Genomic DNA, 16,647 nt, shown 5'->3' with positions numbered 1-16,647 from the left:
CTCCGCGTGAGAGAGACAGGCTCCGCGTGAGAGACACAGGCTCCGCGTGAGAGAGACAGGCTCCGCGTGAGAGAGACAGGCTCCGCGTGAGAGAGACAGGCTCCGCGTGAGAGAGACACAGGCTCCGCGTGAGAGAGACACAGGCTCCGCGTGAGAGAGACACAGGCTCCGCGTGAGAGAGACACAGGCTCCGCGTGAGAGAGACACAGGCTCCGCGTGAGAGAGACACAGGCTCCGCGTGAGAGAGACACAGGCTCCGCGTGAGAGAGACACAGGCTCCGCGTGAGAGAGACACAGGCTCCGCGTGAGAGAGACACAGGCCCCGTGTGAGAGAGATCTGTCTTCTGGATTGGGAACAGCGAAAAAGCATCATAGACGAATGTCTTCATCTTATTGGAAATTGGAATCGGTTTCTCTGGTGAGAATGTGCAAGATAACCTTTATGTAGCAATAATAAATAGGAAATGTATTTTCTTCTCCAGTACCGAAAGCAGACCCGATAACGTCTTGAGTTTATCGATAATACGGCCTTTCATCTTTTAGCCCCGGGGCCCGTTTAATACCGGGTTTCGGTACCGCGTCACTCCTCCCTCGTCACATGATGTCTGGGAAATAAATGAAACGCAATTCTAACAGCCTGAGACAGTGCGGTGATTAGTATGTATGCTAAGTGTACCTTCAGTGGTTTTCATCCTTACCATGGAACCTAACTTTCTAGTAGTTTTAACACTGATCCTCTGTCATAGTTTCAACTGGGATCGAATAGCCCTGGGAGGGTGACACATTCTGGACACAGGGGCCCTTGTCTAAACACACACACCATGTCCATGTGCCCTGCTTACCTCTGTATAATCACCACCAGATGGATCCCAGAGGGGAACAGTCTAGTTCTATTACGTAATATTATGGAACCCTTAGGGACTTGACTGTGGGAATGAGTCTCGCGGACTCTGTACTGGGCCTACAGTACTTAGATAGTAATTCCTATCTATATATATAGGAATTCCTAATAAATAAATAAATATATATATATATATTCCCATTCCATAAGTATGCACACACACACGTATACGCACTCACACACATCCCCGTCTGTCCTCTTATAGAGTGGTCTGTCAGTGGCGGTCTGCCGGCCTTCTCTCAACTAACTTTTGACCCCTGGCTGGTTTTACCAGTCATAAGGGTCTGTGCTGACCCCATGTCACATGTCTTATGATGAATATTGCTTTACCTCTGCCTTTATTAGGGTACTGATGTAATGAGAGGGCGAGAGAGAGGAGGGAGAGCGGGGCAGGGTACAACTCGCTCTGGTCACAAGAAGAACACTCTATAGGGGACAGGGTGCCATTTGGGAAGGGAGGTTTGTGCCTGTGTTGGACCTCTCTCTATGCCCTCTGGAGATTGTTAGTCTCTCCAGGGTGTCTGCTCTCTGCGCTGCTCTACAAAACCACAGGCTCCCAGGATTTAGCTGCTTTAATACACGGGAACAGACCAGGGCTCGGAGCAGGGTGGGCTATATAGAGCAGAATCAGACGTTCATCATACAAGGCAAGATAGTGGGCCTTCCCAAATGGTGCCCAATTCCCTATATAGTGCACTACTTTTCAGCAGGACTCTGGTCAAAAGTAGTGCACTATATTGGGAATGGGGTGCGATTTGGTACGCAGACAGTATAGCCTACCTCCAGCGGACAGAACCCGCCATAGTAAGTCATTGTGACCTCAAACTCTGCCTGACCCCCCCCTCTGTTGTCTGTCTGTCGTGGCCCGTCGGGGATTGGAGTCCGAGACGGGCTGTGTTAGGGCTACGGTTGGTTGCCTTTTGGCCTCGACTGTACTCCACAGTACATAGTGAATAAAATATGTAGTGTGGCTGCCTGCGTGTGACTGTACTGTTAATATCCTTTTTTGAAGGATTTGTATCCTTCCTCACAGCACCGAACCCGTAACGCAAACCAGCTGAACACATGTGGCCTCAGAGTGATGGCTTGAATATCCTATTCAAACACCTGGAGGCGTTCTTGTCCCTGGAATTAATAAGGCCTCTGTAGGATAGGAAGCTTTGAAGATTCAGAAAAATATGGAGTCATTCTCAGGGTGAAGGGAAACAAATGTTTATGGATGTAATGAACTCTGGAAATGAAAGCCTGAATCATACAGTAGATCCGGTCAACTAAAATCAGACGTCAACTTTGAATTCTTAACCGTTCGAGTTCCTCTTTCCCTCGAACACCACACGCTCTCTCTCTCTGTCTCTCTGTCTCACTCTCCTCTCTTTCAATTTAAGGGCTTTATTGTCATGGGAAACGTGTTTACATTGCCAAAGCAAGTGAAATAGATAATAAACCATATGAAAATCAACTGGAAACATTACACTTACGAAAGTTCTGAAAGAATGAAGACATTTCAAATGTCAAATTATATATATATATTTACACAGTGTTGTAATGAAGTGCAAACAGTTAAAGTACACCAGGGAAAATAAATCAACATAAATATGGGTTTTATTTACAATGGTGTTTGTTCTTCACTGGTTGACCTTTTCTTGCTGCTGTGATGGCACATGGTGGTATTTCACCCAATAGATATGGGAGTTTATCAAAATTTGATTTGTTTTCTAATTCTTTGGGGGTCTGTGTAATCTGAGGGAAATATGTGTCTCTAATGTGGTCATACATTTGGCAGGAGGTTAGGAAGTGTAGCTCAGTTTCCACCTCATTTTGTCTTCTCTTGAGAGCCAGGTCTGCCTTCGGCGACTTTTCTCAATAGCAAGGCTATGCTCACTGAGGCTGTACATAGTCAAAGCTTTCCTTAATTTTGGGTCAGTCACAGTGGTCAGGTATTCTGCCACTGTGTACTCTCTGTTTGGGGCCAAATATCATTCTAGTTTGCACTGTTTTCTTTGTAAATTCTTTATCTTTTTGTTTTCTCATGATTTGGTTGGGTCTAATTGTGTTGCTGTTCTGGGGCTCGGTGGGGTGTGTTTGTGAACAGAGCCCCAGGACCAGCTTGCTTAGGGGGCTCTTCTCCATGTTTATTTATCTGTAGGTGATGGCTTTGTTATGGAAGGTTTGGGAATTGTTTCCTTTTATGTGGTTGTAGAATTTAACGGCCCTTTTCTGGATTTTGATCATTAGCGGGTATCTCTCTCTCCTCTCTCTCTCAATTTAAGGGTCTTTATTGGCATGGGAAACATATGTTAACATTTCCAAAGCAAGTGAAATAGATAATAAACAAAAGAGAAATAAACAATAAAAAATTAACAGTAAACATTACCTTCACAATTTCCTTAATTTTGGGTCAGTCACAGTGGTCAGGTATTCTGCCACTGTGTACTCTCTGTTGGGCCAAATAGCATTCTAGTTTGCTCTGTTTTTTTGTTAATTCTTTCCAATGTCTCGCTCTCGCTCTCTCTCCATATATAAAAAATAGGCTATATGCAGGGAGATAGTATGCAAAAGACATGTCTGTTGCTCATGTAATGGTCAATAACGTAATATTCGTCCCTCTCTCTGTCAGCTGGTGGCTGTGTATGATGAACAGGACCCTCACCATGGAGGCGACGGCACCAGCGCCAGCTCCACGGGAACCCAGAGCCCCGACCTGTTCGCCACAGAGCTCAACTCCAGCAACATGTCCGCTTTCCAGCCCTACCAGGCCGCCAGCGAGATAGAGGTCACTCCGTCCGCCCTTCGATCCAGTAAGTTCACAAATCAAACACCTGGGGCGGGGCGCGTTCAGCAGGGGGAAATTTTATTTTGTAACATTCAGATATGTAAAAATGTTATCTAAAACAAACATGTAGACCAAGGAACCACGTCAGCACTGTTAATGGCATTTCTGTCTGCAACGTTTGGCATCAGAACGTGGCACAAAGTTGCACTGGGTTCAAGGAACATATGCCCTTGATGGTAATTACGTAGCAGACCGATAGATCTAATGTGGATATGCAGATAGTTTCAAATGTGGGAAGACTCTAGTGCTGTCAATTATTTAGTCACATAAAATGATCACATGAAATGTTTTCGCCCTTTGGTCTGAGTGGGTACAGAAACATCAGGAAGAGACCATTAACAAACATCAGTGTAAGTGGCCTTTTTGGGTTGAAACTGCTGCGTGGGAGGGCTGTAGCACTGAGGTCAGAATAGCAATATGTCTTCAACAGCAAACAAAGTGGCACATTCTTCAAATATTAGATAGGGTGCAGCACAAACAGAAGAGCAACACAGTTAAGGGATACTGCTAGATTCTGGCTATTAACTATTGTTCGCGCAATGACTGGAAGTCTATAGGTACAGTAGCATACGCGAGTTAGCATGGGCTCTCGAAACGACCTCTTATCGTCCTTCGTACGGACGCACGCGGAGACATCACAATGGTTTCCATTGTGTAGAAAAAAGAATGGTGTCGTATCCCGTTTAGCTCCTGTATGCATGTTCAGCCTCTGAATTGCTGCTTCACTGACACGAGTCCAATGAATGGACCACTCAAGAGAGACTGTAGCTAACACACCGTTTTTAAAGGCCTCTCCATGGCTTCTGAAGATGCCAAGTCTTCACATTCCCATATTCTGACTGCTGGGAACTGCAATGTAGCCGTTCCTAAGTGCTACTTCCACTGACTCTTCTCCCTGCCTGTGCTCCGGAACATTCAGTGACACATCGGCATCAGGGTTCTGTTTATGACAAGCTCCTTCATCCAAACAGGAAACGTTGAGCAGGCGTCCCATGAGGTTCCACTGCTGCGTTGTGAATGAGGCCACCAGGATACCAGACGTGTGGGAAACATTTTCAGACCTAAGAAGGCTATGGGAGAATCTCAATTGCATTTCCCTGATTCCTCGCGTCCTCTGTCCTGAGAAGTTCAGAAGGGAGGGACCCTCTGACCTTCTCATCCAATTGTTTTTTAGAAGGAGGCGAGGATGTGAGGAATCAAGGAAATGCAATTGACATTCTCCCTGTGACTCTGTGTCTTACTCATGGGACAGGGCAGTACAGGGAGGGAGGATAGAACACTGTCCTAATCTCAGAGCTCTTGTTCCTAAAACCATCATTGCTAAAGTTGCACTTGAAAACGCTTGTTGTTTACTGACTGGTAAAGGTAATTTCATGTTAGGTCAATTGAGTTCTATTTGTAGGCTAAAACTGTCTTTAATTTTTGCCTCAATATACTTCTTGACGAGTAACAATGGCAGGTAGCCTAGCGTTCAGAGAAGCGATCCGGCTCCCGGTGGGAGGGCTGCCAGTTTGAATCCAGGGCCGATGTGAAAAATCTGTTGAAGTGAGCTGGCAACTGGAGGGTTGCTGGTATTAAATCCTAGATGCCATTGCCTGCCGTTGTGCCCTTGAGCAAGGCAATTAAAATCCCACAACAACAGCTCCCAGAGCATCCAGTGTGGCAACCCCCCACACTTTTCTAAAACCTGTATGTGTATTTGTCTTTCGTAGAGGTTGGGTTAAAAGCGGAAGTTAAAGTTCAGTTGGATCTTGTGTACAATTGACCAGTAAAGTCAACTTAATCTTAAATGTGATATGATGTGCTAAATGAAGCTGTTTCAGTGCATTAGTATTAGCCACCTCAATATTTGGAGTCGTAAGGTGATAATATCTCTCTAGGAGCTGATCCCACTGTCAGTATTGTGGAATAATTGTCATGATGAGGTAAGATTTTAATGGAGAGAGCTGATCAGAGAGCAACACAGTATCAAGACATGGTCTAACGACGGGTCCTGACCGCTGACTGACCAGCCTCCCAGACTCCAACTCCCAGAGGCTACGTAGAGGACCCTGTGCAGATGAATTCAATTTGTAGTTTCACAAGCTATAGAGATTTCAAGTTGGGCCCTGTTAAAAAACATTCAAATTCAGACGCTGGAATTTCGTAACGTTAATTATAGTTAGGAGTGATTCAAATGTATTTATCTGACAGGGTATAAATTAGGGCCCTGGTTGGTATAATTATGCAGAAAGTTAGTCATTATAGCATATGATCTATTCAAAAAAATCTAATTAAGGAGTTGGATGACTTGCTCATTGCAATCTAATGTGAAACTGCTCCCAGGCTACTGGATCAATCACTTACCTCCTTCAGATCATTGCTGAGAATGGCCCTAATAATGGCCCTAATAATGGCCCTAATAATGGCCCTAATAATGGCCCTAATAATAGCCCTAATAATTTACAGCTCTAATAGTGTTGGATTCTAAATAATCATTCCTTATTATTATTTATTTAGCTGATGTGTGTTTTGATAACACTGGGTATCCGGGCTGCAATAGCTATTAGCTCTAATGACACACACACCTCATTAAGAATAGGCAAGTGATTACTGTGAGGAGGGAATTGGCCAGAAAAACCAACCTAGATGTAATCATGTGGCCAAAAATGAAGCCCATTTGAATATTGACCAATGCACAGAACTAATGAAGTGACATAGGAGGACACAAACAATTTGCTAATGTCATGTCGGAGGCTGGAATCCCAGGTGTTTGGTGGAGTGATGGGCGTAAACGATAATACTTCCCCAGGTGCACTCCTTTTGAGCCTGTCTCCCACTTCTTCTCCTCCATCTCTCAATTCTCCTCCCCTCTCTCTCCTCCAGATATGCCCCTCCACGTGCGTCGCAGCAGTGACCCGGCCCTGGCGACGATCAACGGGCCGTTCAGCGACCCCCGCGTGACCCTGCCGCCAGAGAAACCGTCCAGGAAGAACCCCACCCGCTGGTCCACCACGGCTGGCTTCCTCAAACCACGGCGCTCTGTAGGAGGCACCGGCACTGGCACCAATAGCCTGGAGAGAAAGGTAGCCAATGATCAAACAACTCTTATCTCTGCAGTTGAACAGTTTCAAGTGATGTCCCCTGTACAGTGTCTTCAGTGTATGACATTAGCTACCTGTATCCTCTCTCAGGCTTAGCTAAAATCAGGCTCAGTAAAATCATATAAATTGTTGCATGTTGCATTTATATTTTTGTTCAGTATGTATGTACAGTTGAAGTCAGAAGTTGGAGTCATTAAAACTTGTTTTTCAACCACTCCACAAATTTCTTGTTAACAAATTATAGTTTTGGCAAGTCTGTTAGGACATCTACTTTGTGCATGACACAAGTAATTTTTTCAACAATTGTTTACAGACAGATAATTTCACTTATAATTCACTGTATCACAATTCCAGTGAGTCAGATGTTTACATACACTAAGTTGACTGTGCCTTTAAACAGCTTGGAAAATTCCAGAAAATGTAATGGTATAAGAAGCTTCTGATAGGCTAATTGACATAATTTGAGTCAATTGGAGGTGTACCTGTGGATGTATTTCAAGGCCTACCTTCAAACTCAGTGCCTCTTTGCTTGACGTCATGGGAAAATCAAAAGAAATCAGCCAAGACCTCAGAAAAAAATGGTAGACCTCCACAAGTCTGGTTCATCCTTGGGAGCAATTTCCAAATGCCTGAAGGTACCACGTTCATCTGTACAAACAATAGTACGCCAGTATAAACACCATGGGACCACGTAGCCGTCATACCGCTCAGGAAGGAGACTCGTTCTGTCTCCTAGATATGAATATACTTTTGTGCAAAAAGAACAGAACAAGAACAACAGCAAAGGACCTTGTGAAGATAATGGAGGAAACAGGTACAAAATTATCTATATCCACAGTAAAACGAGTCCTATATCGACATGACCCGAAAGGCCGCTCAGCAAGGAAGAAGCCACTGCTCCAAAACCACCATTAAAAAAGCCAGACTACGGTTTGCAACTGCACATGGGGACAAAGATCCTACTTTTTGGAGAAATGTCCTCTGGTCTGATTAAACAAAAATAGAACTGTTTGGCCATAATGACCATCCTTATGTTTGGAGGGAAAAGGGGGAGACTTGCAAGCCGAAGAACAAATGGGTCTTCCAAATGGACAATGACTCAAAGCATACTTCCAAAGTTGTGGCAAAATGGCTTAAGGACAACAAAGTCAAGGTATTGGAATGGCCATCACAAAGCCCTGACCTCAATCCCATAGAACATTTGTGGGCAGAACGGAAAGTGTGTGCGAGCAAAGAGACCTGCAAACCTGACTCAGTTACGCTAGCACTGTCAGGAGGAATGGGCCAAAATTCAGTTATTGTGGGAAGCTTTTGGAAGGCTACCCGAAACGTTTGACCCAAGTCCACATTAGCTGCCAAAGCAGCAGCTACTCTTCCTGGGGTCCAGCAAAATTATGTCAGTTGATACAATTTTTAAACATTACAATACATTCACAGATTTCACAACATACAGTGTGCCCTCAGGCCCCTACTCCACAACTACCACATCTCTACAGTACTAAATCTGTGTGTGTGTGCCAGCCAATGTTTGTGTTGCTTCACAGTCCCCGCTGTTCCATAAGTTGTTTTTTAATCTGTTTTTTAAATCAAATTTTACTGCTTGCGTCAGTTACTTGATGTGGAATAGAGTTCCATGTAGTCATGGTTCTTTGTAGTACTGTCTCTCATAGTCTGTTCTGGACTTGGGGACTGTGAAGAGACCTCTTGTGGGGTATGCATGGGTGTCTGAGCTGTGTGCCAGTAGTTTAGACAGACAGCTCGGTAACATTCAACATGTCAATACTCATAAATGAAAGTTGTGATGAAGTCAACTCTCCTCCACTTTCAGCCAGGAGAGATTGACATGCATATTATTATTAGCTCTCTGTGTACATCCAAGTGCCAGACATGCCAGACGTGCTGCCCTGTTCTGAGCCAATTGCAATGTTCCTAAGTCCTTTTTTGTGGCACCTGACCACACTACTGAACAGTAGTCAAGGTGTGACAAAACTAGAGCCTGCAGGACCCAGGTGGATGGTAGCGTCCCACCTGGCCAACATCCGGTGAAATTGCAGAGAGCGAATTTCAAATGACAAATATACATATTTAACATTCATGAAAATACAAGTATTAACTTCTTGTTAATCCAGCCACTGTGTCAGATTTGAAAAAGGCTTTACTGCGAAAGCACACCATGTGATTATCTGAGGACATCGCCCCGTATACAAAAACATGAAAAACATTTTTCAACCAGTCAGGTGTGACACAAAAGTCAGAAATAGCGATATAATAAATGCCTTACCTTTGAAGATCTTCTTCTTCTGTTGGCACTCCAAAAGGTCCCAGTTACATCACAAATGGTCCCTTTTTTCGATAAAGTCCTTCTTTATATCCATAAAAGCTCAGTTTAGCTGGCTCGCTTCATTGAATAATCCACCGGTTTCCCTCCTTCAAAATGCACACAAAATGAATCCCAAACGTTACTAATAAACTTATCCAAACAAGTCAAAAACGTTTATAATCAAACCTCAGGTACCCTAATACGTAAATAAATGATACAATTTAAGACAGAGAATAGTATGTTCATTGCCGGAGATAAATAACAAATCCGGACATGAAAATACTGCCCCCTACCCAAGATAGGTTAAGAAGGCAGAGCATCGTTTTATTATAGACAGACTTCTCCCCATATTAGCTACCTCTACATCAATATGTTTTCACCATGACAGTTTGCAATCTTGCGTTACTCCATGCAGTTTAGTCATCTCAACTTGCTCAATTTCCACAAAATGTATTTTAAGATTTTGTTGAGGTTTTGGGTTTAGTGAGTGTTTTGTTGTTTTAGAAATATTTAGGGTTAACTTATTCCTTGCCACATACTCTAAAACTAACTGCAGCTCTTTGTTTCGTGTTGCAGTCATTTCAGCCGCTGTTGTAGCTGACGTGTATAGTGTTGAGTCATCCGCATACATAGACACTCTGGCTTTACTCAAATTCAGTGGCATGTCGTTAGTAAAAATTGAAAAAAAGCAAGGGGCCTAAACAGCTTCCCTGTGGAATTCCTGTTCTAACTGGATTATATTTGAGAGGATTCCATTAAAGAACACCCTCTGTGTTCTGTTAGACAAGTAACTCTTTATCCACATTATAGCAGGGGGTGAAAAGCCATAACACACACATTTTTCCAGCAGCAGACTATGATCGATAATGTCAACAAGACAGCCCCCACAATCATTTTATCATCAATTTCTCTCAGCCAATCACCAGTCATTTGTGTAAGTGCTGTTCTTGTTGGGTGTTCTTCCCTATAAACAAATTCTGTTGTCAATTTGTTTACTGTGAAATAGCATTTTGTATGGTCAAACACAATTTTTTCCCAGAGGTTTTCTAAGGGTTGGTAAAAGGCTGATTGGTCGGCTATTTGAGCCAGTAAATGGGGCTTTACTATTCTTGGGTAGCGGAATAATGTTAGTTTCCCTCTTGACCTGAGGGCACACGCTCTCATGTAGGCTTAAATTGAAGTTTTGGCAAATAGGGGTGGCTTGGAGTTGCCAAAAGGCATCTATAGACTCTCAGATCACAAGAAAAAATATTATCTTGTCTGATGAAACCAAGCTTGAACTGTCTGAATTGCAAGCGTTACGTCTGGAGTAAAACTGGCACCATCCCTATGGTGAAGCATGGTGGTGGCATCATCATTCTGTAGGGATGTTTTTCAGCAGCTGGGACCGGGAGACTAGTCAGGATCAAGGGAAAGATGAACAGAGAAAAGTACAGAGATCATTGATGAAAATCTGCTCCGATGCGCTCAGGACCTCTGACTGGGACAAAGGTTCAACTTCCAACAGGACAACGACCTAAGCACACAGCCAAGACAACGCATGAGTGGCTTCGGTACGAGTCTCAATGTCCTCGAGTGACCCAGCCAGAGCCCAGACTTGATCTTGATCAAACATCTCTGGAGAGACCTGGAAATAGCCTTGCTGCGACTCTCCCCATCCAACCTGACAGAGCTTGAGAGGATCTGCAGAGAAGAATGGGAGAAACTCCTCAAATACAGGTGTGCCAATCTTGTAGCGTCATACCCAAGAAGACTTGATGCTGTAATCGCAGCTAAAGGTGCTTGCAAAAAAAAATCTAAAAACCTATTTTTGCTTTGTCATTATGCTGTATTGTGTGTAGATTGATGAGGGGGGGGGGAAACAATTTCATAAATTTTAGAATAAGACTGTAACGTAGCAAAATGCAGAAAAGGTCAAAGGGGTCTGAACACTTTCCAAATGCACTGAAAAGGGAATAGGGTGACATTTGGGACGTAGACTATGCCATTGATGTACCCACTTCTTCAACATATTCCTTCTGGTGTGTGTGCGTCATATTTGTCATGGAGCTGAGATACTTCCTGGAAGTTGTAGTACGCTCCCCTGGTCATGACAAATGAGCCAGTAATATTCTACAACGATACAACCTGCTATGTTTAAACGTGTGCAGTCGGGAGGTAGCCTGGTCCCAGGATGTTATCCTGAAGGTTTACAGCATTGAGATCCATAGTAGAGGTCATTATACTTAGACTGAAACTTGGATATTGAGCACTTGCAATGTGCCATCTATACTGTGTCTAAAGCCTGTATCTTGAAGGAATGGTTTCCCAGACACGGGTTAAGCCTAGGATAATCTCCATTGAAAATGTTTTTTTTTTTTTTAGGAATGATAGGAATAATCTAGGAAACCTTCCCCTCAGAGTCTTCCTTGTTCCTGTGTCTGTTCAGGGTAATGGTCCGGACACGTACCGTAGTCTCCCCCGGGATGCAGGCACGTGTGCCAACCAGAGAGAGTTCCAGAGAGAGACGGCCCGCTCCTCCTTGAGCGCCAACCACCCCATGGTAGACCGCTGGCTGGGGAGACGGGAGCAGGTAGAACCACACTCTCACACACACACGCGCACATGCACAAGACACACACAACCATACACGCACAAGACACACGCGGACACACACACTGCACATGTCACGCAACCTGGTATTACCAGCCACATTTTACATGACAGACATGTGAGTAATCATCTCTAAGAATCATCTCACAGGCCTGTGTTACAAGACCTGTTGTATTTTCACAAGACATCCAGACTTCAGACATGCGTCTCAAATGGCACACTATTTCCTGCAATACTTTTGACCAGAGGCCTAGATGGGGCCCTGGCAGAGGGCTAGATGGATCCTGGTCAAAAGGAGTGCACTTTAAAGGTAATAGGGTGTGACTTTGGGCAGATACTTGGTAGAGCAGGTGGAAAGGGAGAAGGAAGGAGTAAAGGGTCTATATGTCAGCCTGTAAAGATTAACGGCACGGCTAAAGACTTCTCCCTCTCCGCTGCCTCTCCCTCTCCGCTGCCTCTCCGCTGCCTCTCCCTCTCCGCTGCCTCTCCCTCTCCGCTGCCTCTCCCTCTACGCTGCCTCTCCCTCTCCGCTGCCTCTCCCTCTCCGCTGCCTCTCCCTCTCCGCTGCCTCTCCCTCTCCGCTGCCTCTCCCTCTCCGCTGCCTCTCCGCTGCCTCTCCCTCTCCGCTGCCTCTCCCTCTCCGCTGCCTCTCCGCTGCCTCTCCCTCTCCGCTGCCTCTCCGCTGCCTCTCCCTCTCCGCTGCCTCTCCCTCTCCGCTGCCTCTCCGCTGCCTCTCCCTCTCCGCTGCCTCTCCGCTGCCTCTCCCTCTCCGCTGCCTCTCCGCTGCCTCTCCCTCTCCGCTGCCTCTCCCTCTCCGCTGCCTCTCCCTCTCCGCTGCCTCTCCCTCTACGCTGCCTCTCCCTCTCCGCTGCCTCTCCGCTGCCTCTCCCTCTCCGCTGCCTCTCCGCTGCCTCTCCCTCTCCGCTGCCTCTACGCTGCCTCTCCCTCTCCGCTGCCTCTCCGCTGCCTCTCCCTCTCCGCTGCCTCTCCCTCTCCGCTGCCTCTCCCTCTCCGCTGCCTCTCCCTCTCCGCTGCCTCTCCGCTGCCTCTCCCTCTCCGCTGCCTCTCCGCTGCCTCTCCCTCTCCGCTGCCTCTCCCTCTTTGCTGCCTCTCCCTCTCCGCTGCCTCTCCCTCTCCGCTGCCTCTCCGCTGCCTCTCCCTCTCCGCTGCCTCTCCCTCTCCGCTGCCTCTCCGCTGCCTCTCCCTCTCCGCTGCCTCTCCCTCTCCGCTGCCTCTCCCTCTCCGCTGCCTCTCCCTTTCCGCTGCCTCTCCCTTTCCGCTGCCTCTCCCTTTCCGCTGCCTCTCCCTTTCCGCTGCCTCTCCCTTTCCGCTGCCTCTCCCTCTCCGCTGCCTCTCCCTCTCCGCTGCCTCTCCCTTTCCGCTGCCTCTCCCTTTCCGCTGCCTCTCCTCTCCGCTGCCTCTGCTCTCCGCTGCCTCTGCTCTCCGCTGCCTCTGCTCTCCCCTGCCTCTGCTCTCCCCTGCCTCTGCTCTCCCCTGCCTCTGCTCTCCGCTGCCTCTCCCTTTCCGCTGCCTCTGCTCTCCCCTGCCTCTGCTCTCCGCTGCCTCTCCTCTCCGCTGCCTCTGCTCTCCGCTGCCTCTGCTCTCCGCTGCCTCTGCTCTCCGCTGCCTCTCCCTTTCCGCTGCCTCTCCCTTTCTGCTGCTTCTCCCTTTCCGCTGCCTCTGCTCTCCCCTGCCTCTGCTCTCCGCTGCCTCTCCTCTCCGCTGCCTCTGCTCTCCGCTGCCTCTGCTCTCCGCTGCCTCTCCCTTTCCGCTGCCTCTCCCTCTCCGCTGCCTCTCCCTCTCCGCTGTCTCTCCCTCTCCGCTGCCTCTCCCTCTCCGCTGCCTCTGCTCTCCGCTGCCTCTGCTCTCCGCTGCCTCTGCTCTCCGCTGCCTCTGCTCTCCGCTGCCTCTGCTCTCCGCTGCCTCTGCTCTCCGCTGCCTCTCCCTTTCCGCTGCCTCTCCCTTTCCGCTGCCTCTCCCTTTCCGCCGCCTCTCCCTTTCCGCCGCCTCTCCCTTTCCGCCGCCTCTCCCTTTCCGCCGCCTCTCCCTTTCCGCCGCCTCTCCCTTTCCGCCGCCTCTCCCTTTCCGCCGCCTCTGCTCTCCGCTGCCTCTGCTCTCCGCTGCCTCTGCTCTCCGCTGCCTCTGCTCTCCCCTGCCTCTGCTCTCCCCTGCCTCTGCTCTCCCCTGCCTCTGCTCTCCGCTGCCTCTCCTCTCCGCTGCCTCTGCTCTCCGCTGCCTTTCCGCTGCCTCTGCTCTCCGCTGCCTCTCCCTTTCCGCTGCCTCTGCTCTCCGCTGCCTCTCCCTTTCCGCTGCCTCTCCCTTTCCGCTGCCTCTCCCTTTCCGCTGCCTCTGCTCTCCGCTGCCTCTCCGCTGCCTCTGCTCTCCGCTGCCTCTCCCTTTCCGCTGCCTCTCCCTTTCCGCTGCCTCTCCGCTGCCTCTGCTCTCCGCTGCCTCTCCGCTGCCTCTGCTCTCCGCTGCCTCTCCGCTGCCTCTGCTCTCCCCTGCCTCTGCTCTCCCCTGCCTCTGCTCTCCCCTGCCTCTGCTCTCCCCTGCCTCTGCTCTCCCCTGCCTCTGCTCTCCCCTGCCTCTGCTCTCCGCTGCCTCTCCCTCTCCGCTGCCTCTGCTCTCCGCTGCCTCTGCTCTCCGCTGCCTCTCCCTTTCCGCTGCCTCTCCCTCTCCGCTGCCTCTCCCTCTCCGCTGTCTCTCCCTCTCCGCTGCCTCTCCCTCTCCGCTGCCTCTGCTCTCCGCTGCCTCTGCTCTCCGCTGCCTCTGCTCTCCGCTGCCTCTGCTCTCCGCTGCCTCTCCCTTTCCGCTGCCTCTCCCTTTCCGCCGCCTCTCCCTTTCCGCCGCCTCTCCCTTTCCGCCGCCTCTCCGCTGCCTCTGCTCTCCGCTGCCTCTGCTCTCCCCTGCCTCTGCTCTCCCCTGCCTCTGCTCTCCCCTGCCTCTGCTCTCCCCTGCCTCTGCTCTCCGCTGCCTCTCCTCTCCGCTGCCTCTGCTCTCCGCTGCCTTTCCGCTGCCTCTGCTCTCCGCTGCCTCTCCCTTTCCGCTGCCTCTGCTCTCCGCTGCCTCTCCCTTTCCGCTGCCTCTCCCTTTCCGCTGCCTCTCCCTTTCCGCTGCCTCTGCTCTCCGCTGCCTCTCCGCTGCCTCTGCTCTCCGCTGCCTCTCCCTTTCCGCTGCCTCTCCCTTTCCGCTGCCTCTCCTCTGCTCTCCGCTGCCTCTCCGCTGCCTCTGCTCTCCGCTGCCTCTCCGCTGCCTCTGCTCTCCGCTGCCTCTCCGCTGCCTCTGCTCTCCCCTGCCTCTGCTCTCCCCTGCCTCTGCTCTCCCCTGCCTCTGCTCTCCCCTGCCTCTGCTCTCCCCTGCCTCTGCTCTCCCCTGCCTCTGCTCTCCCCTGCCTCTGCTCTCCCCTGCCTCTGCTCTCCGCTGCCTCTCCCTCTCCGCTGCCTCTCCCTTTCCGCTGCCTCTCCCTCTCCGCTGCCTCTGCTCTCCGCTGCCTCTCCCTCTCCGCTGCCTCTGCTCTCCGCTGCCTCTGCTCTCCCCTGCCTCTGCTCTCCGCTGCCTCTCCGCTGCCTCTGCTCTCCGCTGCCTCTCCGCTGCCTCTGCTCTCCGCTGCCTCTCCGCTGCCTCTGCTCTCCGCTGCCTTTCCGCTGCCTCTGCTCTCCGCTGCCTCTGCTCTCCGCTGCCTCTCCCTTTCCGCTGCCTCTCCCTTTCCGCTGCCTCTCCCTTTCCGCTGCCTCTCCCTTTCCGCTGCCTCTCCCCTGCCTCTGCTCTCCGCTGCCTCTCCCTCTCCCCTGCCTCTGCTCTCCGCTGCCCCTCCTCTCCGCTGCCTCTCCGCTGCCCCTCCTCTCCGCTGCCTCTGCTCTCCGCTGCCTCTGCTCTCCGCTGCCTCTGCTCTCCGCTGCCCCTCCTCTCCGCTGCCTCTCCCTCTCCGCTGCCTCTCCCCTGCCTCTGCTCTCCGCTGCCCCTCCTCTCCGCTGCCCCTCCTCTCCGCTGCCTCTGCTCTCCGCTGCCTCTGCTCTCCGCTGCCTCTGCTCTCCGCTGCCTCTCCCTTTCCGCTGCCTCTCCCTCTCCGCTGCCCCTCCTCTCCGCTGCCTCTCCCTTTCCGCTGCCTCTCCCTTTCCGCTGCCTCTCCCTTTCCGCTGCCTCTCCCCTGCCTCTGCTCTCCGCTGCCTCTCCCCTGTCTCTGCTCTCCGCTGCCTCTGCTCTCCGCTGCCCCTCCTCTCCGCTGCCCCTCCTCTCCGCTGCCCCTCCTCTCCGCTGCCCCTCCTCTCCGCTGCCTCTCCTCTCCGCTGCCTCTCCTCTCCGCTGCCCCTCCTCTCCGCTGCCCCTCCTCTCCGCTGCCCCTCCTCTCCGCTGCCCCTCCTCTCCGCTGCCCCTCCTCTCCGCTGCCCCTCCTCTCCGCTGCCCCTCCTCTCCGCTGCCCCTCCTCTCTGCTGCCCCTCCTCTCCGCTGCCCCTCCTCTCCGCTGCCTCTCCTCTCCGCTGCCCCTCCTCTCCGCTGCCCCTCCTCTCCGCTGCCCCTCCTCTCCGCTGCCTCTCCTCTCCGCTGCCCCTCCTCTCCGCTGCCCCTCCTCTCCGCTGCCCCTCCTCTCCGCTGCCCCTCCTCTCCGCTGCTCCTCCTCTCCGCTGCCCCTCCTCTCCGCTGCCCCTCCTCTCCGCTGCCCCTCCTCTCCGCTGCCCCTCCTCTCCGCTGCCTCTCCTCTCTGCTGCCCCTCCTCTCCGCTGCCTCTCCTCTCCGCTGCCCCTCCTCTCCGCTGCCCCTCCTCTCCCCTGCCCCTCCTCTCCGCTGCCTCAGTCTCTCCATGTGAACCACTGCATTAGCTGACAGAATGAGTTCAGCAGTTCATCCGTCTGTGGGCGGCTGGGCTGCTCTGGAGCAGCTACGCTGACGATGACGGGTTGGTTGCGTCCCAAATAACACC

At 50.8% G+C, this 16,647-nt stretch overlaps 1 protein-coding gene across 8 annotated transcripts in view; it reads left to right on the top strand.

Moving 5' to 3' along the window:
• Positions 1-16,647, top strand: part of LOC110530242 (partitioning defective 3 homolog) — a 254,199-nt gene that overhangs the window by 93,975 nt on the left and 143,577 nt on the right. For all 8 annotated transcript variants that reach the window (XM_090182149.1, XM_021613147.3, XM_090182150.1 and 5 more), the window contains exons 3-5: positions 3,519-3,699; positions 6,600-6,799; positions 11,566-11,709. In XM_090182149.1, the coding sequence (XP_090038275.1) occupies positions 3,519-3,699; positions 6,600-6,799; positions 11,566-11,709 (525 nt within the window). The remainder of the gene's footprint in view (positions 1-3,518; positions 3,700-6,599; positions 6,800-11,565; positions 11,710-16,647) is intronic.

The sequence above is a fragment of the Oncorhynchus mykiss genome, chromosome 8 (assembly GCF_057628025.1).
Source record: "Oncorhynchus mykiss isolate SJ-2025 chromosome 8, ASM5762802v1, whole genome shotgun sequence".
In the NCBI taxonomy this organism is placed as follows: domain Eukaryota; kingdom Metazoa; phylum Chordata; class Actinopteri; order Salmoniformes; family Salmonidae; genus Oncorhynchus; species Oncorhynchus mykiss.
The sequence above is the reverse complement of the archived record's forward strand: the minus strand, read 5'-3'. Positions and strand labels throughout refer to the sequence as shown.